The sequence below is a fragment of the Crocodylus siamensis genome, chromosome 1 (assembly GCF_052110815.1).
Source record: "Crocodylus siamensis isolate JL-2025a chromosome 1, ASM5211081v1, whole genome shotgun sequence".
NCBI lineage: Eukaryota > Metazoa > Chordata > Crocodylia > Crocodylidae > Crocodylus > Crocodylus siamensis.
This window is the reverse complement of record NC_143395.1, coordinates 127,085,793-127,110,368: the sequence shown is the minus strand read 5'-3', so window position 1 is coordinate 127,110,368 and position 24,576 is coordinate 127,085,793. Positions and strand designations below refer to the sequence as shown.

Sequence of the window (24,576 nt, the reverse complement as noted above, 5' to 3'; positions counted from 1 at the left end):
TCTGTCTCATATGTTATGCTGTTTTGCATGTACAATCTCAGCAGGGATATGAAGCTGTGATGGCTGGGCTTTCTGTAGATAATATTTTGTTTTAAACATGCAACATTACATAGCATTTGCAGTTATTTCAGAGTTTAATTTTCATCTGGAATTTTCAAAGAAGAGTGCATTCAAAACATCACAGTGATGCTTAAAAGATAATTTACCTAATCCTTCAAGAAAATACTTAATATGTTTTGAGGCTTTGGTGTATGTGTGAAAGCAGGGCCTTGTAGCCAAAAGACCAGGCACAGAGAGGCTCCTGTCAGCACCATAGCCTGTTTCTTACACAATTACTGTAAACAGCTGCGTTATATAAAAGTTGTTTTTAAAAAAAGCTAATAGCATACTGGGAAATTAGGACTGGTCCTGATCTCCATGCAGCTGGGAGCATGATCTCCTTCACCCTGTGGAGATTAGGACCATCCCCATACTCCTAAACCAAGAAGAGGTGGCACTCAGGGAGCCTGGAGCTGCTGCTGAAGGGGCAGAGAAGGGCAGGAGCAGCCCTGGAGAACTAATCCTCTCAGGAGCAAATTTGCTTTTGATGGGTGCACATTCAGATGCATGCCCAGATGGAGTCTAATCATAGAAAATTAGGGTTGGAAGGGACCTTAGGAGGTAATCTAGTCCAACAAACTGCTCAAAGCAGGATTATCCCCAACTAGATCATCCCAGCCAAAGCTTTGTCTAGCCGGGTCTTAAAAACCTCCAAGGATGGAGATTCCACTACCTCTCTGGGTAACCTGTTCCAGTGTTTTACTAACCTTCTAGTGAGAAAATTCTTCCTAATATCTAGCCTAAACTTCCCTTGCTGAAACTTGAGACTGTTGCTCCTTGTTCTGTCGTCTTCAATGAGCTAAGGAGGATAGTTGGAGAAGCACTGAGATCCCAGAGGGGAGGGGAGCCAGGTGTCCAAGGTGGTCGCTCCTTGAGGAGACGATCCTCCAAGCCCAAAGGAAGGTAATCCCAATGAGGATCAAAGGGAGCAGGAGAGCACACAAGTCTCCATGGCTCACCAAAAGCATCCGGGAATGTCTCCTTGCTAAAAAGGAGGCTTACACACAATGGAAAGAAGGGGTCATCTCCAGGGAGGACTATTCTGCAGGTGCTCAGGGATGTAGGGGGGTAGTTAGGAAGGCCAAGGCGGAGATGGAACTGGGACTAGCTTCCCAGATTAAGGACAATAAGAAGTCCTTTTTTAAATACATAGGAGGTAAAAAGAAGGTCCCGGGTAATGTGGGGCCCTTGCAGGACGCGTTGGGAAACTTGGTCGTCACACCAGACGACAAAGCTAACATGTTTAATGATTTCTTTGCCTCCGTCTTCCTAAGTAGGGACCAGAACAGCCACCTCCCTGCTGGGCCCCCCTCGGGCCCCGGGGGAGGCACACCTGGGCCACAGGTTAGCAAGGATTTAGTTAGGGAGCTTCTTGAGGTGCTGGACGTTTTCAAGTCAGCCAGTCTGGATGATCTCCACCCTAGAGTTCTAAAGGAACTGGCCGAGGTCATTGCAAGTCCCCTGGCACAGCTTTATGAGCACTCGTGGTGCTCTGGAGAGGTACCGGAGGACTGGAAGAGGGCCAACGTGGTTCCCATCTTCAAAAAAGGCAGGAGGGAGGACCCAGGAAACTATAGGCCAGTTAGTCTTACCTCGATCCTAGGCAAGCTGTTCAAGAAAATTATTCTGGCACACATCCAGGAGGGGCCAGCAGGGGGCTGCATGCTTAGGGGCAACCAGCATGGGTTCATCAGTGCAGGTCCTGTCAGACCAACCTGGTGGCCTTTTACGATCAGATCACCAGATCATTAGATGCAGGGGTAGCAGTGGACATAGTCTTCCTGGACTTCCGGAAGGCTTTTGACACTATCTTTCACCCCGTTCTCATTAAGAAACTGGAGGGCTGTGGCATAGACACCCACACAGTCAAATGGGTCACCAACTGGCTAGAGGGCTGCACCCAGAGGGTGGTAGTGGATGGGTCCTTCTCAACCTGGAAGGACGTGGGCAGTGGGGTTCCGCAGGGCTCGGTCCTCGGGCCCGCACTGTTCAACATCTTCATCAGCGATTTGGACGAGGGGGTAAAAAGCACCCTGTTCAAATTTGCTGATGACACTAAGATGTGGGGGGAAGTGGGCACACTAGAAGGAAGCAACAGGCTACAATCAGATCTAGACAGGTTACAAGGGTGGGTGGATGAGAATAAGATGGGTTTCAATACAGACAAGTGCAAGGTGATGCACCTGGGGAGGAACAACCGGCACCATACCTACAGGTTGGGGAACTCCCCTCTTGTCAGCACGGAGGTGGAAAAGGATCTTGGAGTCATCGACTCCAAGATAAACATGGGTCGGCAGTGTGGGGAGGCAGTTAGGAAGGCCAACCGTACCTTGTCATGCATCCACAGATGCATTTCAAGCAGGTCAAAAGAGGTGATCCTCCCCTTCTATGTGGCACTGGTCAGGCCGCAGTTGGAGTACTGCATCCAGTTCTGGGTGCTGCACTTCAAGAGGGATGTGGACAGCATGGAGAGGGTCCAGAGGAGGGCCACTCGTATGATCAGGGGACAGCAGGGCAGGCCCTATGAGGAGAGGCTGCGGGACCTGAACCTGTTCAGCCTCCACAAGAGAAGGCTGAGGGGGGATCTTGTGGCCTGTTATAAACTAGTCAGGGAGGATCAGCAGGCATTGGGGGAGTCACTGTTCCCCCGAGCACCGCCAGGAGCGACCAGGAATAACAGTCACAAGCTGGCAGAGGGCAGGTTTAGGTTAGATATCAGGAGGCGCTACTTCACAGTCAGGGCGGCTAGGGCCTGGAACCAACTTCCAAGGGATGTGGTGCAGGCTCCTACCCTGGGGGTTTTTAAGAGGAGGTTAGATGAACACCTTGCTGGGGTTGTTTGACCCCAGTACTCTTTCCTGCTATGGCAGGGGGTCAGACTAGATGATCTATTCAGGTCCCTTCCGACCCTAGAAACTATGAAACTATCTGCTATCACTGAGAACAGTCTCACTCCATCCTCTTTGGAACCGCACTTCAGGTAGTTGAAGGCTGCTATTAAATCCCCTCTCAGTCTTATAGTTTCATAGTTTCATAGTAGCTAGTCTTCTCTTCTCTAAACTAAATATACCCATTTCCCTTGGTCTTTCATCATAAGTCATGTCCCCCAGCCCCCAAGCCATTTTTGTTGCTCTCTGCTGGGGCCTCTCCAATTTGCCCACAATCCTTTCTGTAGTAGGGCAGGGTGGGTGGCAAAACTGAACACAGTACTGCAGATGTGGCCTCATCAGCACTTAATAGAAGGAAATAATCACTTCCCTTGCCCTGCTGGCAACACACCTATGAATGTAGTCCAGTATGCCATTAGCCTTCTTTGCAACAAAGGCACCCTTTCAGCTGCTCATATTCAGCTTATTGTCCATGGTAACCCCAGGTCCTTTTCTGCAGAGCTGCTGCACATCCAGTCAGCCTCCAGCCTGTACTAGTGCATGGGATTGTTCTGACCTAAGTGCAGAACTTTGCACTTGTACTTGTTGAACCTCTTGTTGTTCCTTTTGGCCAAATCCTCCAATTTGTCTAGGTCACTCTGAATCCTAGTCCCACCCTCCAGCACATCTACTACTCCCCCCAGTTTGGTGTCATCTTCAGACTTGCTGAGGGTGCACTCTATACCATCTTCCAGGCCATTGATGAAGACATTGAACAAAACCACTCCAGGACCAACCCCTGGGGCATTTCACTTGATACCAGCTGCCAACTAGACATTGAGCTATTGATTATTCCTCTCTACGGCCGATGCTTCAGCCAGTTTTCTATCCATCTTACAGTCCATTCATCCAGCCTATACTTCCTTAGCTTGCCTGCGAGAATGTTGTAGGAGACTGTATCAAAAGCCTTGCTAAAATCAAGTATCCAGGTTGCAGCTGTATTGGTCTAGAGGCAAAAGGAAACAAAATTTGTGGAAGAGGCAGTATCTTATATTAGACCAACTACATATTTACAAACAAATTATTGTATTTATCTTCAAGCTTTTGGGCACGTTCTCCACCAATTAAAGGGGGAGGGGAGTTTAAAAAAATCTGTATTTAAATTCAGAACTGAAGTGAGTCCAAGTAAAATATTAAAAACAACACTTGGTATTTTTTCCTCTTATAAACAGAACAAAAATAGTTCTCTTATCATGTGCACTGCAGAGCACTGTACTTAAATCAACATTTATGTTGGACAGTGATTAAAAATAAATCAGACCGCTAAGTGGAACAGATAAAAGTTTGGCTGTTGGTTATATTTTTAGTCTTGACAAAAAATACTTCTCTTCAAAATCATTGTCTGTTCTTCACATCATAGATTCTCTTTGGCACTTTATCCCATTATAGGGGGAGGAGAGGAGAGGGAAGACACTGTGCTGTAGCAAGGTGGGGGCAAGCAGGATGACTGCCCTGGGTGCTGAAGCAAAGGGGCACTAAAAGGCAGTGCCCAGCCAGTGCGGGGCATGGGATGGAGCCATGAGTAGCTCATTTGGGGGGCAGAGGGATGGGGGGCAGGTGGCTCCTGCTGCTGCATGCACGGGCAAGCATGCGGGGAACTGCTTCACGGGATCTGACGGCTCCAGGGAACTGTGGGACCGAAGCGGGATGCTCACAGATGAAAGTGGCACGCTCACAGACTGCTACTCCTTAGAGGGAACATTGCTTGGGGGACTCCATTCTTCAGAATTTGTACTCTACTTTTTTTCTCTTTGGCTAGCAGTGAGTTTGAATGATCTGCTGGAGATGGTATTCATGAGGAAAGTGCATAGCTTGCAGTCAGGTATCATAGAGTTCAGTTTATATTTGAGGCCTTGGTGCCATACAGGATCATAGGTGGCTCTAAGATCAATAAAGACTGTGCCTGTTTTTTGCCTTATTTCAAATCTCTTTTCTATGTCAGGTATAAGTAATGAACTTGGTCAGTGGTATGCCACTTTTTCTGAAAGCCAGCTTGTTCTTTTGGGAGCTGGGGATCAGTGACATTGTCTATTCTGTTCAGAATCGTGCGCTCCATGAGTTTGTATGTAATGGAGAGTAGTGAGATGGGTTAGTAGGACTTTGGATCCTTTGGTGGTTTATTTTGTTTCAGGATAACAATAATGTCAGCTTTTCTCCAGATTTTTGGAAGCCTGTTACTTTCTAGACATTTATATATGAACTTATGAAGGCATCTTTTCATTACGGTTCCAAATTTGGTAACAAATTTGGGGAATATCTTATCTGGTCCAGCAGCCTTGCCAGCCTTGATTGCTTAATAGTTGTGACAAACTCATTGTCAGAGACGGAAGTGGTTAAATTAAGGTTGGCGTTGGGTAATTGAAGTTGTTTGCGTGTCAGGTATCTAATCATTTCTGTGTGTTGCTTGCTTGGGTTACTGTACTTGCTGTTGTTGCACAGTATATGAATTTGCTGACATAGGGTAATAGTGTATTTTGGTACCCTCACCTGCAAGGCAGTTAATGATGTACCATGCGTGTCTGCTCAAGTGGGTCATATCCAGTCCTTCTATGGTAGTAAGCCATCTCTCCTTTTTATATAAATAGATAGAAAGGCAGCTGTTCTGTATAAACATATTTCTGTACTGATGGGAAAAAACCTAATAAAAATATTAAATAACAATTGTTGACCAGAAAAGATTTGAGTTATTTCAGTTGTTTTCAGTGATAGAAAAATCTAGCAAAGAGAAGCATGGAAAAACAGCTTCGTTCTGTGTGTCTTGAGTGATGGTATGAAGCACAGAACATTCATTATTAAACCCTTTCATTTTTCTGTCAAATATAATTAAAAAGTTAAAATCAAACATAGCCATATTAAATATGCAAACTTAGCATGAATTTTACATTCTCTTAAAAATGGCAAAAGAAAGCTAGGCACAGGATTTTCAGTATTTGGTATATTCACACCACAAATGTCTGGCATGGGTCATCTAACCCATAGTTACCAAAAGGTAAGGAATTTTATGCATAGTCCAAAAAACGTTGATGCAGAATTAAATTCTTTGTCAAAATAAAGGTGCATGGAACAAAATATGAGAACTGGTTCCTCAGTTCCTGTCTAATGAAAAATAGATAAGAACTATGACAAGGATATAACATTCGCAATATGAAAAAAAATTCTTATTCTGAGGAGCAATTAAAAAACAACATGACGGTGTCTGTAAGCTTAAAATGACAGTCATTTGCAGCTACCTTGCCACTCACAGTAGGCTGTATACCCTTCATTCCATTGGGAGAAATGATTAATATACAAACTAAATTGTTTAAGACTGGATTTTGGTTTTAGCTGGAGTGAGTTTGGTACGCTCTGGCTATCTGAATTAAATTCAGACTGTTCTGTCCAGTGCTAACCTGCAGATTCAGCACTTTAGTGTGCAGCATTACCATACCAGAGCCTTAGAGTCTTTATTTATTGGTATGTGAAGTTCTTTTGTCTTTTATCAGTTATGATACTCTAGTATTGGAGATGTTAAACTCATATTGGTCATAGATTTCATAGATTTCATAGACACTAGGGCTGGAAGGGACCTTGGAAGATCATCGAGTCCAGCCCCCTGCCCCAGGGGCAGGAAGACAGCAGGGGTCATAGGATCCCAGCAAGATAAGCATCTAGCTGTCTCTTGAAGACGTTCAGAGTAGATGCTTGAACCACCTCCGGCGACTGTCTATTCCAGACCTTGGGGGCTCGGACAGTCAAGAAATTCTTCCTTATGTCCAGCCTGAAATGGTCATGGAGGAGTTTGTGACCATTTGACCTTGTCATGCTTTGGGGTGCTCTGGTGAACAGACATTCTCCCAGATCCTGGCGGTCACCCCTGATAAACTTATAGGTGGCCACCAGATCACCCCTCAGCCCACACTTTTCCAGGCTGAAGAGCCCTACAGCTCTCAGCCTGTCTTCATAAGGTCTGTTTTCCTGACCTCTGATCATGCGCGTGGCTCTCCTCTGGACTCTCTCAAGCTTCTCCACATCCTTTTTGAATTGTGGAGCCCAAAACTCGACACAGTACTCCAGCTGCGGCCTCACCAAGGCCGAGTACAAGGGGAGAATGACGTCCCGGGATTTGCTCAAGAATCATCTATGGATGCATGCCAGCATTTTGCTTGCTTTACTAGCTGCAGCATCACACTGAATTCATGTTCATCTTGTGCTCAATCATGACCCCCAAGTCCCTGTCATCTGTAGTGCTAACCAGCATAGCACTGCCGAGCCTATAAGCATGGTGCAGGTTTTTCCTCCCAAGGTGGAGAACTTTGCATTTTTCAGTGTTAAACACCATCAGATTCTCATCCGCCCACTTCCTGAGCCTGTCCAGTTCAGCCTGGATCACCCCCCTGTCCTCAGGTATGGACACTTTACCCCAGAGTTTGGTGTTGTCAGTGCTCTGGCTGCAGCGAACTCCATCTGCAGTGCTGCCAGACCTACCAGAAGTCTGGACCTTTGAGAGCTACAGCAAGAAGTCCTGCCACCATGACCAGAGAGCAGGCAAGAGCTGGGGCTCTGGCCCTGGTAGCAAGGACAAGAGATGTAACTGTTAGGGGTTGTGCCCTGGACCAGTATCTTGCTTTTAGAAATAACCAGTGCTGCTGAGGGCAAGGTGTCATCTCAGCCACAGAATTAAGACAGCAGATGTATGGACCCCTGCCCCCATGCCTCACTACTGCTGCTACCGCCACCCTGTCACCAAGTGCCGCTGACTCCTGCACCCAGAAACTATTGTAAATAGTAAAGTTGGTAATATCTGCCAATACCTCCCCCAGCACTAGCATGAGGCTGACAAGGGGACTGAGACTACTAGGATGACGCCCCCATGAGCGGTGACTCCTGCCCCCACTCCTCTATTCCTGGCTCCCTGCCCCTCTTCCATGGCTCTGGTCACAGTAGTGAGAAACCCTGCCACACCATTCAGAGCATAGTCAAGAGCCAGGGTGGATGAATTGTGGAAAAAGACAGCAGGCCAAATAACCCACCACGGTGGGGCTACATCTGGCCTGCAGGCTGTATTTTTCACACCCCTGCCCTAGGTAAATAACTACACTGAAATTTTAATTAATTGTTGTCACTTTAGGACAGTTTTTATTATTGCAGAGTTTCCTAAACACCTCAGAATAACTTTACTACTTCAAAGCTCCTTCATGTGAACTTAGTTTGGTTAGTTTAATACTAGTACTTTTAATTCCCTCCATACAAAATATCTGTCTTAGTAATGGGCATCTTCCTTTGTAGAATCATGCAACCAGGGCATGAACCCTGGCACTAACCATGGCAGTGGAGGTAGAGGAGCAGAGGAGATGTCAGAGTGACAGTGACGGCTATCTTCAGCAAAAAAAATAATTGAATGTAAATCCTTGATTTACTGAGAAAAGCCCTGTATTCTAACTAAATGGAAGCTTATGCCAGGCAAATCACTGTGACTCTTACTTGAAAGTAATGCATGACCGGATTTTATTTTTTGTTACTAGGATGAAATTAAAAATAAAAAACAAGCAGTAACCCCAGAGCTTGCATTTTATTAAAGACAAGCAGGACTTAAATGTGGAAAGCTTCACATTTTATTCTGAGTCTAGAACATGTTTCCAAGTGATATCCACAATAGACAAAAAGTGGTCCTGTTCCTAGTTCCATAACAGTTATAAAGAAGGTGCAGCTACACAGGGATATTTATATCACAGCAGCATTTGTATTTAGCACTGTGTTACTGGTGTTCCCTGCACTTGAAACAGGAAACACTATGGTAAATTTTATTGCGGTGGATGGAAACAGTTTACCCACTATGGACAGATGTGTCTTATTTCTTCTTATTATACTATGTTAAAGGCTAGATATAGTCACTGACTGGTCAGCTTTATCTCTTCCACACTCACTTTATCTTGCATGTATCAATTTTATTTAGCACTCGCTATTTTTATAGTATTTTTTTACCACACACACACACACACACACACACACACACACCCCGGATAAATCTCTACAGTTGGTTCCTGCCTCCTCCTTTCTCGTCGGACTGGTTTACTTCCACTCAATTCCCATGTAGTGTCCTTTAGTGGAGAGGTGATTCTTGCATCATGACCTGAAATAATTAGTTTAAGATTTTCCCCTGTCTCCTTTGGGAGGTTATTCCAGAGTCTTACACAAGCTCTACCTCAGTGATTCTCAATCAGGGTGCCACAAGATCCTTTGAAAGGTGCCATGGCACTGGCACTGCTATTGCAGCCCTGCACACCCCTATTTACAGGAGGTATATGCAGGGCCAAACCAAGATAAGTATAGTGCAGGCTGGAATGCCCTCCTCCTGCCACAGCCCTTCTGGTTCCCACTCTTCAGGCTCTTCATAGAAACAGAGATGTGAAGGGTGAAAACACCTGGCAGCAGCATGACTTTCTGAAGGGACAGCCAGTTGAGAACTATATACTAAATGCTCGTCCCATAACTGGCATCAGCCTGACTTTTTTTTTTTTTCTTGTATGGGGAAAAGGAAATAGCTTGCCATATCCTGCCCCCAGTCCCCACATTCTAGGTTTAAATCTGATCTGGAATGGGTTCCCTGTAAAGTTAACATGCACCAAGTAAGATGCCCAGTGGTTCTCAACCAAGGTGCTGCTAAATCCAAAAAAATTATTGAGGGTTCCTTGAGCCTAAAAAGGTTGAAAACCATTGCTCTACTTTTCTGCAGCTGTGTCCTCTTAGTCACAGTATGTAACACAATTATAGATGCCACAGTAGGGTCTGGAGGATGGTCTTTGAGAGAGTCCCATTCTACCAGATTAAGTGAATTGTAGATCATTGCTAGGCCTATGAGGCATATTCTTTAGTAATTAAACAATTAGTGCAGGTCATGTAGGACTTGTGTTACTAGTTTAATATACTGTCTTGAGCTTGTCTGATTTAGAAGATTGGGTGCTATATGAAGCAACAGTTGGAGCACCTTTGAACTTAGCCATGTCAAGAGAGACCAAATAACCCTAAAGCAGCCTAGAGGTGACAGACATGGCCTGTCATAGCCAGGTTATCACTAGAGATATATAGATATGCTTGTGTCTTCCCAGCTTAAGTTGGAAGGAAGCGGTGGGGGGACAAGCAGCAGGGGCCAGGTTTGGATTTTTTTTCCCCATCAAAATGCACCATCAATGCCAAAATTTCACTAGTCATGTGATTTCAGCACAAGAAGTGATAGGTAACTCAATGTGTGTGCCCATGACATTTCCACAAGTTCCTCTCTGACTATCATAATCAAAGAAGTTCCTAATAATTATGATGGACAGTGCTGTGGCCTTTAAGACCTTTATTTTCCTGAGCCAAGAGGACTTGCATTGTCAATATAAGGCCTAGTTATGCAGGTCTTTCCTAATGGCTTTCCTAATTACATTAGAAGATGGAACCCATATGCGAGACTCAAAAAGTTCATCACAATAGTACGCTGGGTAGAGTGTGCTCCTAGCCCCTTAAAACAGCACCCCTTAAGGCATCCATTCTACCTGATGCCTCAAGGGAAATTACATTTTCTAGGCCAAATCTTTAGCTGAAATATATCAGTATAACTGTTCATTTAAATGGAGCCATGCTGATTTTACACCACCTTCGGGTCTTTCCAAAAATGCTTTGTTTCAGAGGAGACCCCTTTTCATATAAACATCCCTCAGTACAAGAACATGGAAGTGAAGTCTGTTTATGTGCCATGTAGACAGTGAGCTCACAGTACATGCAGAGCTTCCAGCAAGAGATCTGCTGATGTCATGCCAGTGATCTCTGAGAACTCATTGTACACATGACACATAGTCAAAGCGGATGTGACCGCATCTCTGCACCCCATCTGTATCCACCCGCAAAGGAGTAACTTTACCCTAGGTAGAGTGTGTTACGTCTGCACGTCATACATTGGCTCTGCTTTTACTATGTATTAAAGGCAATTTAGTATAAAGACCAATCATCTACTAGCCCCCTTAGTTGTGTTCTCCCTCTTTCTGTCAATCTCCTCTCTGTGTGTGTGTGTGCGCGCGCACACAGAGCATTTGCACTAGTGTCAAGGAGCTGTAGAGTTTAATACCATTTCAAAATGGAGTTTCTGATGTGTATTGTTACCACTGAATTTGCTTTGGAATCTAATAAAAAGGGCATCCATTTGTTGGCAACAGATGTTCCTGAACAAGGAGGAAGAAGGAAAATACAATAACTTTACACTATTCTTGTTTATGATTTAATCTTTTCTGGCTCAACTTAATAACATAAAAACTGAAACTGAAAGATTATGGTTTTTGATAAACACATCAAATGCAAGTAAGTTGATTACGGAGAAAAAATAACCAATGAATTGTAAGAATTGTAATGGCACTTTCTTTTATTAGGCTATTTCACAGTATTAAGTAATATATTTTGTGGATTATATTGTTTTCAGTGGGTGTGTCTACACATGCAATTAACATGTATGAATAAACTCCAGAGCTTATTGCCCGAGAGTTTTTTGCTCCCAGGCGTGCTGTTTGAATGTGACGCTGATGGGAAATGAATGACAGCTAATGGGAAAGTAACTGCCTACAACTACTTGAAACTTGTAAACACAAAGGATGAGATTTATTCAGAGTGATATGCTTAGTTTAAGTAGTTCATTTGCTTAGACATTTGAGAAGCGATAGTTTGACCATATACAGAGGATCAAGGTTGGTATCTAACTGAATTGTTTCCAACTTCTATCCATATATTTTTCAAACTGCTATCAGAGTTACTCAAGGACATTAATTCTTGCAGTGTCATCCTAGGTAAGAGGTAGGGTGTGTGTAGATTATGTAATTTTATGCTCCTCATAAATAGGACAAATACACAAGTCACTTCTAACGCACATTCTCCATGATGTCTCTTGCTATTAGCAGTATACTGGCTGGGAACTATTTTCTGGCTTCATAATTCACCAGTTTTTACTTCTCCAGTATTTTTTTGCCTCTATTTCTTATTAGGCTAGCTTCTGTAGGCAACCAAAACTTACATTTGTTGAACCAAAGTCTCTAAAATAAAAGATGCCTTATTTTGCAAAGTCCAGAAAAACAGTTTTCTTCTTGGGAACTGAGTTTCTTCCACTCTGAGACTGTACTGTGCATCACAGAACAGTGCTGCATTGTCTTGGTTTTTGTTTTTCAACCCAAATGGGTTAACTTACAGAGCATTGGAGTCAGGATTTTACCAGTTTGTAATGCAAATTCAGTTCAATCAAATTTCAGCCTCCTGTGTCTGTGTCACTTTAGTAAATAGCTACACTTATTACTTTACACCCAAAAAAGCAACTGAAGCTGTAGTGGAACCTAGCTGTATGTTACTAATAGTTGATCCTCTTTCCAGGGTTATGTGGTTGATGAGCACGCAGCCATGCGAGCACGGTGGGAAGAAGCATCCAGAGAAACAATCCAAAAAACAACAAAACCGTGTCCTCGTTGCCAGGTACCAGTGGAAAAAAATGGTAGGTTTATTAGAAAGTAACCAACACTCACAGGAAGCATCTAGGGTACAATTACATTAGTAGGTACATACCCATTCTGTACTGGCCAAGAAAGGGAGAGAAACAGTCCAGTCTCCTCTTTGTACTATTTCTGAATCATTAATAGCAACACATACTATGAAAGGATCACAGAGTGCTTTAAGCTCACTCCTTTTTTTCTAGACAAGGAGCTTTTATACACATGCTCTGGGAGGTGGGGGAGGCACTCTGAGAGGCACTCTAATTAAGGCCCCAGAACATGGTTTGTATCATTGTCCCTGCACTGAAAAATGGCAGTGGGGGCTTTTTAAAGCTTGTCAAACAAGCTTTAGTTAAAGGGCCCCTGCTGCCATTTTTCAGCACAGGGACACTGATACATGTGATGCTGGAGTCTACGGGAGTGCAGTAATTACCATACTTCAGCAGACTCAATTAATCAAGTCTGCTCCGATGTGCTGTAATTACAGCATGTCAGAGCAGTCTTGCTGTATGTGTATAGGCGCCCACAGAGTCTTTGACTTGCCCAAGATAAAACAGTGAGTGAGCAAAACTAGCATGACGGGGTTGGGGGAGTATAGCAGCACTTTACTGGAAGAGAAATTGCATCAGCTTGACCCGGCTCCCCAGTATCTGTATAGCTCACACGTTTCAGTGGGGTTTTTAGGCACTTGTATCTAATAGCTGTATTGAATTAGCTGTAACACCCACACACACTTGGGTGGTGTATGGTAAAGCATGTGGTTTTGGTTGTTGTGTATCTTATTTTTAGGTGTCTGTGTTTTTACATGGGCAAGATGGCCCCTGTTGTTCTGGCCCTGTGCTCCATATATGGAAAACTGGGGCCTGTATCTGGGCAAAACATGTAAAATCCTCTCTCCTCATTGGTCAGAGGAAGCAGAAAATTCTCCAGGCAGGTTGAATGGCAGAGAGGCTGGAGCATGGCACTCCCTAATTGGACGAGGCATGAGTGATGTCATACCAGCTATATAAAAACAACTCAGCTGAAGTTTTTCTCTTTCTCCTGGGGCTGCTAAGAGCTGCACAGCTGAATGGGGAGCAGGAAAAACTTCCCCCATGGGGGGCTCCCCCCCCGCCCCTTCACTGGAGAGGCGAGTGAAGCCTAAGTGAAGGGAAAGCCTCAGGTACAGACAGAGAAAGTCTCTCTCAGAGTTTGAGGCCCCTATTTCCTCCCTTCCCTTCCCTTCCCCCCCCCCGCCTTTTTTGAGTGGGATATTAATAGCATGGGGGTATTAATCCCTGGAGCAAAATGATCAGTAATGGGGCCTGGCAGTTACTGGCCACATGGGCCTGGCCCCCTCTGTTTTGTAACTGTATTGTCTCAGGACAGTGGTGTAGCAGAGACTAGATGTCCAGGCTGCAGCCATAGGTCTGGGCTCTGTTTGCTGTTTGACAGCTCTTGTGTTTCAGCCTAGCTGTGGGGCTTAACCTCAGCCATAAATTTGGCTGGCAGATTTAGACCAGGGTGAGACCTGGCACTACTTGTTGTTTATCCAGGCTTCAGTGCAGTACATATAATCCTGGCCGGCTTTTGCTGGCTAGTTCAGGCCCAGTGAAATAGGCCTGGGCCTCCTTTTATCCGTTTTGTAGTTTGTCCCAACGAAACGGTGTGGTTGGGTGCTAGTTGTAGTTCAGGCCCAAGCCAAGATAGGCTTGACCTTTCCTTTGAGTCGTTTTGTAGTTTTCTGCCCAGCAAGGCTGGGATTAGGACTAGGAATTTTGGGGTGTGGTATGCTGATGAAAGCTGCAGTTAACCCCTCAAATCCCCCATGTGGAGGTGGAGGTTGGGGCTTTACCACGTCTCCAGGAGCAATAGAGCCTTGCAACATAGAAGGGCCCATGATCTCAAGCAGCTCCCCAAGGCACAGTGAACCCAAGGAGCAGCTCAAGTCTCTCTGGTGTGTGACCTCCTCTCCAGCCCATTGCTGAAGGGCTGGTACAGGGGTGCAGGCCCCCGGAAGTACCCCTGTTGGGGAGTCCCAAGTCCCAGACTGCCTGCGTATGAGTGAAGCCTCCCCCAAGAAGGTGCCACCTATAGACTTTGCTTTGTAATTAATAGTGTTTTTAAAATATATTTAGTGTTTCTTTTGTTTTTATTTTTTGCAATAAATTTCAGTTTTTGCATTTACACTGCTTGCAAGGAGGGGGTTTTGTTTATACAGGATGTCCCAGCAAATTTATTGTTCCCAGATTTCTAGGTGGAGGCTCAAGCCACCCTTATAATTTATGAGGTACCCCAAAATGTGAACCTGGCCCTTTTTGCTGCCAACTGGTGCCCGGCATAAGGGTTACACAGCTATTAGATAAAAGTGCCAAAGAGCCCTGCTGAAGCGTGGGAGCTGTACAGATGCTAGGCAAGCCGGGTCAAACTGACATGATTCCTTTTCTGGGCAGGCACTGGGGCACACTGGGCTGTAAGTAAAGCACTGTTTTTTGAGGGGAGGAGGGGTTTCCATGTCTAAGTATGCCATGAGTCCTAATTACCAGCTTCAAGTGCATTGCTTCTCTTCACAAATGCGCAATCGGTAGCTGTGGTTTGTGCAAAGTAAGAGACGGTCTGGACATGTATTATGGTATTCACGAGACTAGGATAAAACACAGCACACTGTGACTTCTCTCAGAGTTACTGTTCCCATGTATTTCACGCTACCATCAGGTATTTAACATTACCTAAGTAAATGACATCATCTGAATGTGAATTATTAGGGCTGTCACTAATTCATATTATACCAGCTCTTCCCAAAAGGCTGTACCGATGAATACGACACATTTTCTGCTCCAAGAAGCTAATATTTCTGATAAGAAAAGGAGCAGAGAGATTATGAGAGAGGAAACTGGAAGAAATCCTGAACAAAGTGCGTTTAAACAGAAGTGTACCTAGTAGGGTTAGTAACCTGGGCCACTACAGGCTCTAACTAGTGTCCAAACCCAAGTGGTGAAGGCAGGTGAGGGTCTAGGGTCCTGGAAGCTGCAGGCTTCACCTACATGAACAGGGGACAGGAGTCAGCAAGGGGTACTGGGGCCTGTAGGGTCCTGGCACCTACTGGGGAAGATGTCCCCCAGTAAACGAGTTAAGCCTCTCACCTGCTTCCCTGCAGGTGCCACCAAATGGCATTTTGAGCAATGATGTAAGCCCTTAATTTAGCAGCAGGAGAAGCGGGTATCTCCCTGCCTTCAGTCCCTGGTTCTTTCTTCCCCTCCACAAGTCAGAGCCTGTAGCTGCCAAAGTAGCAGTACAGCTGAGTCCAATCTGCTCCCACCCCTTCCTCCATTCTGTTGCCCCACTTTAGTCAGTACCTGGGGCTTATGTTCCTCTTCTTGCCATCCCCCTAGTTACACTACTGCCTTTAAAGGTTGGTTTTGAAGAATGCAAAGAGAGAGCAGGGGGGCAAAGGCATGTGAAAGACATCTAAGAACAAAAAACAGCTGGAAGGAAAGTATAAATTTATGGGTAGCCATGTGGAATATGGCTTTGGGGGACATAGAGCAGGGCAGGGGGAGGAAGAGAGTGGGGAATTATGTGAAAATGAAATGACTGAGAGCTTTGAAGAAGGGATTGGAAAATAGAGGCTTGAGCAGGAGTAGAAGTAGACAGAAGTAGACCTTTGTGTGCCCGGTCAGGCAGAGTGGCTACAAAGTCACTGACCATATTGGCTAGGGACAGATATTACACACAAACCAGTTTAAGTGAAGACATTGGTTTAAAATTGGGAGCAGTGCTAAGAACTTGTCTTCCCCTCATCACTGTCTGCATCCATCTGTCAGTGAGATCTACAGACAGTGGCCTTCTCTATTTGATCCATAATATAAATTCTATTACACCCACAAATGAGTGTGGCTGCTGCTTATACAAATCACTTGTTCCGAGATGAGAATGGACTCCACTGTATCTTTGCCAGTGCATGTGTACAAAGAAAAACTTAACATAAAATGGAAAGAAACAGAACAACCCCTCCCTTGCTTGTAGCCTGACCCATATCAAGCAATGTGTCAAAATGCAAAATCTTCAAGCAATAGTAGCAGAATGTGAGTACTTCAACGTACTGGAAATGAGGCACAAAGTGTTGAAGACTCTGTGCTTGCTTTCTCTGAAAATGGGAGCCATATATTCCAACTTTTATGCTGATATTTGCTGGCTGCTTGCAACATGCTCTTCCTAGTGGAATATTATCCAGATTTATTTGACAAGCCCCTCTTACTCCAAACACAAAAACTGATTAATGCATCTTTTAAAAGTATATTGCATTTAGCACTTATATCATATCATGTATTATTTTAAGAAATATTTGCATTGAAAATGAAGTGAGATCTCAGGGGTATTCTACATTTTATTTTTACTCCTGCGTCAGTTATATTATTGCTAGAAAATGTAGGCTTTTATCATGATGCAAAATCTGAACTTCCTGTACATCTGAACCAGATGAATCTGGCTTAGTTTTATGACAGAGTCACAAAACGCTTAGATGCAGGAGTAGAGGTGGATGTCATTTTCTTGGACTTTAGCAAGGCCTTTGATACAATATCACATCCTATTCTCATAAATAAATAAAGAGGCTGTGACATAGATGTTTACATAGTCCAGTGGGTGGCAAATTGGCTTAGCGGTCGCACCCAGAGAGTAGTAATAGACGAGTCAGTATCGACCTGGAAGAATGTGGGTAGTGGGATCCTGCAGGGTTCAGTCCTTGGACCTGTACTCTTCAATATCTTCATCAGTGACTTGGATGTGGGTCTGAAGTGTACTCTGTCCAAGTTTGCGGACGATATTAAATTGTGGGGTGAAGTGCACACTCCGAGAGGGTAGGGAACAATTGAAGGCAGACCTGGACAGGTTAGAAAAATGGGCAGTACACATTAGGATGCAGTACAACAAGGACATAGCAGACTCCAAGAAGAACATGAGTCTTCAGTGTGATGAAATCATCAGCAAAGCTAACCACGCTTTATCATGCATCAGCAGATGCATGACAAATAGATCCAAGGAGGTGGTACTTCCCCTCTATGCGGCATTGGTCAAACTGCAGTTGGAGTACTGCATCCAGTTTTGGATGCCGTATTTCAAGAAGGATGTTGATAGACTCAAGAGGGTCCAGAGGAGAGCCACTCATATGGTTAGGGGCTTACAAGACAAGCTCTACGAGGAGAGACTGAGGGACCTGGACCTCTTCAGCCTCTGCAAGAGAAGGCTAAGAGGTGATCTTGTGGCTGCCTACAAATTCATTGTGGGGGGAGCAGCAAGGGATTGGAGATTCTCTGTTCACTAGGGTGCCTCTTGGGGCAACAAGGAACAGTTGTCATGAACTGACAGAGATTAGATTTAGGTTAGCTATCAGGAAGAACTACTTCTTGGTGAGGGTGGCCGGAATCTGAAACGGGCTTCCAAGGGAGGTGGTGCTCTCCCCTACCTTGGGGGTCTTTAAGAGAAGGCTGGATAGGCATCTGGCTGGGGTCATTTGACCCCAGCACTCTTTCCTGCCTAGGCAGGAGGTCAGACTCTACGATCTATTGAGGTCCCTTCTGACCCTAGCATCTATGAATCTATGTTGTGAACAAGAAACATCCATACTACCATGTAAAACTGTCTGTTTCCTTACTGGCTAGTAAAAGTCAGTGCATACTGCTAACAGAAATTATTTGTGCTTCCAAGAAGTGAAATTATCTACCCTCCCATAAATTTAGCTCTGTCTGACACTCTAAAAATAATAGGAAAATAAAAATGACAAGTCACCAATAAAGGCACCAATCCTACCCTTGTAGGATAAGGTCTTTCACAAAATGCAGTTGTGACAACTTCCTTTTAAAAGAACAGAGGTGGTGTCACTTCCCACTTCTTACATAGGTATACTGTAGTTAGAGTACACTCTGAGGAAGCAGGGGACTTGAACTCTAGGTGGTCCTCAGCCTGAGAAGGTTTAATGTCCCACATATAGACAAGTAACCTGACTACTTCAGGCCATGGGCTACCTTGAGCTGGGCCCCTGTCCAACCTTCCTGTTGAAGTTGTGCTATTGTGCAGCCAAGCATGCAAGATTTTTGGGACCAGAGAGATAGAGAGCATCAGCAGTCATGTGACTCTACAGCCCAATGGTTAAGGCACTTTTCTGGGTGGAGTCTGGCCATTTGATCCCTGCCCCCAGAACCGTTGCTGTATTTTGTTTAAAGACTGATGAATGAGAAATATAGGAACAGTAGTTGGACAACACAGCTATGTCTGAAACTTAAGCTAAACATTTTGGCTTCTGTGCCTTTAAATTAAAGCAAAATTAAGCGAGCAGTTGATTGCACCTCTTAAGCAAAGGTACAATTTGACAAGTGGGCCTGGGCTTCAGTAGGACAAAACCAAGCCTTCCCCCAGCCTTCCACCTCCATAAGAAAATCAGGCATGTCTTTAACTCCCGTGGTTGGTTCTTGTCTGTCTTATCTCTTCAAGACTCTGGAGCACAAAGTTGCTGGTACCCAAATCTGAGTGGCTTTTATAGAAACAGGGCTGTCAGCGGAACGTAGCTTCTAGCAAAATGCATACAAAACTTGGAATGCCCTGTCACAATAACTACTTGGAGTTTAACCTATTTACAATTGCCATGTAAGAGACAGCAAAATATATGGTCAGGACTTTTACTCTCAGTATTTGCTTATAATGTAGAATTTTATTGTTGCTTGAGTTATATGAGAGAAGTCATTGCAGGGCAATGTAGTTACCATTTGACGTACACCTCTGTAATGACCTTTAACTATGCTTAGTGTCATATACATTAAAATAAACATCTGGTCAAAACTATGAGCAGCAAGACTGAGCTGATGAAAGTACAGGGAAATGCAAAACACTTAAAGCACAGGAAACTCAGATGTGATCAAGTGAAAGCACCAGCTGTAAAGAAGGCAAATTCCACTTAAACTGTGGGTGTCATTTTGAAAAAGTCAGCACTCCATCATTAAAATCTGCCTGTTTCAATTTAATCTGTTTGCAAATGTCATAGTTGCTAAATCCAGACTCCAGTAAAGCAAGGAATCCTGACTTCCTCTTAGTCATGTCTAGTTGTAGACCGTCTCTGAAGAATAGATTTTACTTGACATTCAAAAAGCCTGAGCCTGAATTGACTCAATCCTTATAGGTTAGTTTAGCCTAGCTAGGCTGAACCAGTTTGTAACTGGACAGACATTTTCTCTGGACTGAGGAAATTCAGCGACATGCCTCCAGTGGCTCAGGCTAGAAGCTGGGGGGTGGGGAGGCTAGAGCAGCCCTCCCTTCCCTGTACAGTACTGAACTGAGGGGGGCATGGCCAGGCCCTGGCAGGTCCTCTGAGTAAGGAAGTCTGCCTGCACAGTCCCAGGCTTTTCCACACTGGTTGCTCAAGGGAAGGGAGTGTTGCCAGACTCCACCCCCTGCTAGCACTCTGAGGCAAGGGGGGTGTGCAGTGCATGCATCTGTTAATGATACAGAGGTTTTCGTTCTCCCTCTCCCTGCTTCTTTATACTGTCCGCAGCAAACTGACAGGTGAGCAAGCTAGCAGGGGGCTGATAACAGTGATTATCACCTTATCAGTAAAACAATAGGCTCTCTCCATTACTTCAAACTCTTCTTAAACAGCTTACCAGCTGACCTGTTGATTAGTTCCAAACAGCCCTAAGGGATCACTGTTCTGTCTGGCTGTCCCAGTGAAATTGGAGAGAGACATAAAGACACCTCTCTGCATTAGCTAGCATACCCCACATGCCTAGGGCCCATGGGGCTTGGTCCGTGCTGTGGGAGATGGGAGGGAGGGAGAGGGGGAAGGGGAGATTCCTGCTTAAGCAACAAGCAGCGACATCTTGCACTTGCGACATCTCCCTACATCTTGCAGATTCTGGTTAAGGATCAGACAGAGCTGCAATCCCTACTCCTCCAACCTGTGGGGTAATCCCTGCTTACAGAAAATAGCTAGCTATATCCAATAAAGGAATGTACGAACAGATATGTTATTCCACATCCTTTGCACTGCCTTGTACTTTATAGATGAGCTTAATAGTCATTCTCCAACTCTGGTCTCCCCAACCTTTAGATTAAAGGCACCCCTCGTTAGACTCAGAGAACCTTGGAAAGTGCCCGTTCTTAGTTTCCACTCATTCTTGACTATGGAAAAATAATACAGCAATTTTGGTTTTCCAAAGAATTCAGAAAGACCACAGCAGGTTAGAACATTTTTTACATGAAAAATTCCTATTTGAAATCTCTAAGTTTATCCTGTGAATCATATTTTCATGCCAAGGTCACATCCCCCCACATGCAGGGGAGTGCATTTGCAGTGGTACAAAAAGTAGCACTTTTGTGCCACTACTTTTTGTCTCTGCCCACGCCCCTGCAAGCACACTACAACACTTCCAGCAAACTGCCTCTTCCCCACTTCTCTTGGCTTCCAGCCTGCTGGAAAAACCAGGACAGAGCTAGAGGAGGGGAGACTCTCTGACAGGCAGTCAAAGCATCTCCCTAGAGGACCCAGCCTCCAGTTGCACCAGCATGCACTCCTGGAGCATGCACCATGCATTAGAGGGGTTTTTTTGGTTTTCTTGCCATGATTTTTTTCTTTTTTAATACCAGGAGTTCCCAGCATCAAATTTTGGCACCCTCCTGCATATTTGCAGCATGGCACACAGTTGCACATGCTCTGCATGCAGTTTGCAGCACCTCACACAGCACATGCATGTTTATCTGGACATGCCCCAGGAGTGCTAACATTAAGTGGCATCCTGTGGCACCCCAGAAAGGGTCTCAAGCCACCCAGGTTGCTGCAGCATCCTGGCTGAGAGTCACTGGTCTAACTCTTTGAAAATTAATTTCCAGTCACCATAGGTTAATGGGCTTATTCACGTTCTCATTACATTGTTTGCCTAACACCACCAATATTCTGGTTCCTTTTTTCTGTAGGTGGATGCATGCACATGAAATGTCCTCGACCTCAATGCAGATTTGAGTGGTGCTGGAACTGTGGATTGGAGTGGAACAGGAACTGCATGGGAGATCACTGGTTTGATTAATAGTTCAGTAGCACTAAGGACGACCCAATGGGTAGCATGGCAGAACCTAGATGCACAGCAGATACTTTTTCATCTAGGCTGAATTCTGAACTCATTACTCAGGCCAAATTCCCATTGGGTTTGGGATCAAGGAGTCCAGAATCCTGGCACATTCTGTTTGTTTCTTTTCATAGCAAATCAGACCAAAGATCTCATTCAGGTAATGTTAAGATTTTTAAATCTACAAGCTTTTGTATTAAAAAAAATTTAGAAAGTCAGACTTACTGGTTTTGGCACAGGGAGGAGTGAACTGCACTTCCCTGCATGTCTGTATGCTCTTGAGATGAACGGCGGGCAGTATTGCTACCAGGAACTTTGCTTGACCTGTCTGTTCTTTCAGTTATGGTCAGACCTTTGTAAATCTCAGCAGCAAAAGCAACTTGGGGGGAGGTGTTCACTGAATTAGCCATTGCCAGTGCTGCTCTGACCACTGCCTTTTCTCAGTCAACACAGCCCACATATTGAGAGAGTCTTTTTACAGCTCCCTGAGTGAAAGGGAGTTTGAAACTTTGCAAGTTTCTCTCCTAACAGATTTTCAGCTGCAGCTATGACTTTTACCAAGAGTCATGGTAGTAAGATTTGGCTTATACGGGCATGAACAGAATGTTTATTTGCAGCATATCATAAGTTAATTAAGCGTATATATTCACTATAGACTCAGGTCATTGTAGCCCTCACAAGATTAGTTAAAGATGCAGTTTCTGCCGTAACGCAGTGTTCTTGTGATGGTGGCTGTTAATCAAACTAAGAGTGTTATCTGAGCTAAATTGTGTTCCTTTTGCTTTGCTTCTGGCAGTATTTTTGACCCGGTGTGGGAGAGGCTTATTATTGGGACTTATTATTGTTGGTTTAATTCTGTAGAGGTTTTTCTGGGCTTTGGGTGTGATTTTGAAATGCAGTTTACAGCGTAACCAATCAGGGCATCAGCACTCATTTTGGTGAGGGCATGTTAAGAGGTGACCCAAAGGATTTGCAGCACCTCAGCATCTGAATGAGCCTACTGTCTCACCACCTTCAAATTGTTTTCTTTTTAAAATGTTAGAGGGAAGTAATCCTTGCCACATGTTACTGAAGGAGCTGTACTGTGCTGTCTTGGAAAAAAATTGAACTCATTTGACTGACAAGAGATGAATAAAATATTGAAACCTAATGAATCTTTGTGTTCCTTCTTGTCATTTTTTTGCCCTTGAGTATAATATGAGTGAGTTAAAGTACTTTGGCCTGCATCCTAACTGAGAGTCTGGCCCTTTTTTATTAGAAAATATTACTAAAGAAAATAAATTTTAAGTCCGGATTTCGCGTATCATGTCTGAATCAAGAGTATTTTATGGCTGGTTTATATGCTCTTGAAAAACAGAGTTTTCAGTGCTATCAATCAATCTCAGTGCTTGAGAAAGGCAGCAGGGGAGATCCCACTGTGTCAGCTTGTTGAAGAAATGTATCCGTGCATTCCATTATCTTTGTAAAGCTGGCAAGTCAGTCAGCAACACAGAAGTCCTTGACTTCAGAAAAGCCGACTTTGACAAGCTCAAGAGGCTAGTCAGTCAGGCCCTCAGGGACCATGACCCCAGGGAGATGGGAGTTCAAGAAGAGTGGTTGCTTCTCAAGGAAGCGATCCTCAATGCACAAGCTAAATCTATCCCAACACGGAGGAAAGGCAGCAAGAAGGCACAGCAGCCCTCCTGGCTCTCCAGGGACCTAGCGGACCTCCTGTGGCTAAAAAGGAAAGCCTACAAAGGATGGAGGACGGGATTCACCTCCAAGGAGGATTACTCCACGCTGGTCCGGTCCTGCAGGGAGCAAACCAGGAAAGCCAAGGCTGCAACTGAACTCCAACTAGCTTTAAGCATCAAGGACAACAAAAAGTCCTTTTTCAGATATGTGGGGAGCCGGAGGAAAAGCAAGGGCAATGTTGGACCCCTGCTAAACCAGATGGGGCAACTGACAACTGACGCCCAGGAAAAAGCCAACCTATTAAATAGGTACTTTGCGTCAGTCTTTCATCAGTCACACGGGATGCCCATGCCTGCTATGGGACAGGGAAATCTGGGTGAGGGGGATCCCCTACCCTCCATAAATGCTGACCTCGTGAAGGAACACCTTGAGAAGCTGGATACCTTCAAGTCAGCTGGCCCTGACAATCTGCACCCCAGGGTACTCAAGGAGCTGGCGAGCGTCATAGCCCAGCCCCTGGCACGGATCTTTGAAAACTCCTGGCGCTCTGGTGTAGTGCCCAAAGACTGGAAGGAGGCCAATGTGGTGCCGATCTTCAAAAAAGGGAGGAGAGTGGATCCGGCTAACTACAGGCCCATTAGCCTGACTTCTATCCTGGGGAAGATCCTAGAAAAGTTTATTAAGGAGGCCATCCTTGAGGGACTGGCCCAGGCTAACATTCTAAGGGACAGCCAGCAGGGGTTTGTTGCGGGTAGGTCTTGTTTGACCAATCTCATTTCCTTCTATGACCAGGTGACCTATCACCTGGACAAGGGAGAAGAGGTTGATGTCATATATCTTGACTTCAAAAAAGCTTTTGATCTGGTATCCCATGATCACCTTTTGGCCAAACTGCCCAGTTGTGGCCTTGGCTCCACCACGATCCACTGGCTGGGAAATTGGCTCCGTGGTCGGACCCAAAGGGTTGTGATTGATGGCAGTCACTCATTGTGGTGCCCTGTGACCAGTGGGGTCCCTCAAGGCTCTGTCCTGGGACCCATCCTGTTCAACATCTTCATTAACGATGTGGACATTGGAGTCAGGAGTGGACTGGCCAAGTTCGCTGATGACACCAAACTTTGGGGTAAAGCATCCATGCCAGAAGATGGGCGGGTGATCCAGGCTGACCTGGACAAGCTCAGCAAATGGGCAGACGAGAACCTCATGGTGTTTAACACTGAAAAATGCAAGGTTCTTCACCTTGGGAGGAAAAACCTGCAGCACCCTTCTAGGCTCGGCAATGCTACGTTGGTTAGCACTACAGAA

General features: G+C 44.9%; 1 protein-coding gene across 1 annotated transcript in view; it reads left to right on the top strand.

Moving 5' to 3' along the window:
- PRKN (parkin RBR E3 ubiquitin protein ligase) overlaps nucleotides 1–22,751 on the top strand; it is a 1,414,145-nt gene extending 1,391,394 nt beyond the window's left edge. Inside the window, exons 11-12 of the mRNA XM_090042590.1 lie at nucleotides 12,393–12,510; nucleotides 21,449–22,751. Of these exons, the coding sequence (XP_089898716.1) occupies nucleotides 12,393–12,510; nucleotides 21,449–21,558 (228 nt within the window). The 3' untranslated portion in view covers nucleotides 21,559–22,751. The remainder of the gene's footprint in view (nucleotides 1–12,392; nucleotides 12,511–21,448) is intronic.
- Nucleotides 22,752–24,576: the final 1,825 nt, after the last annotated feature.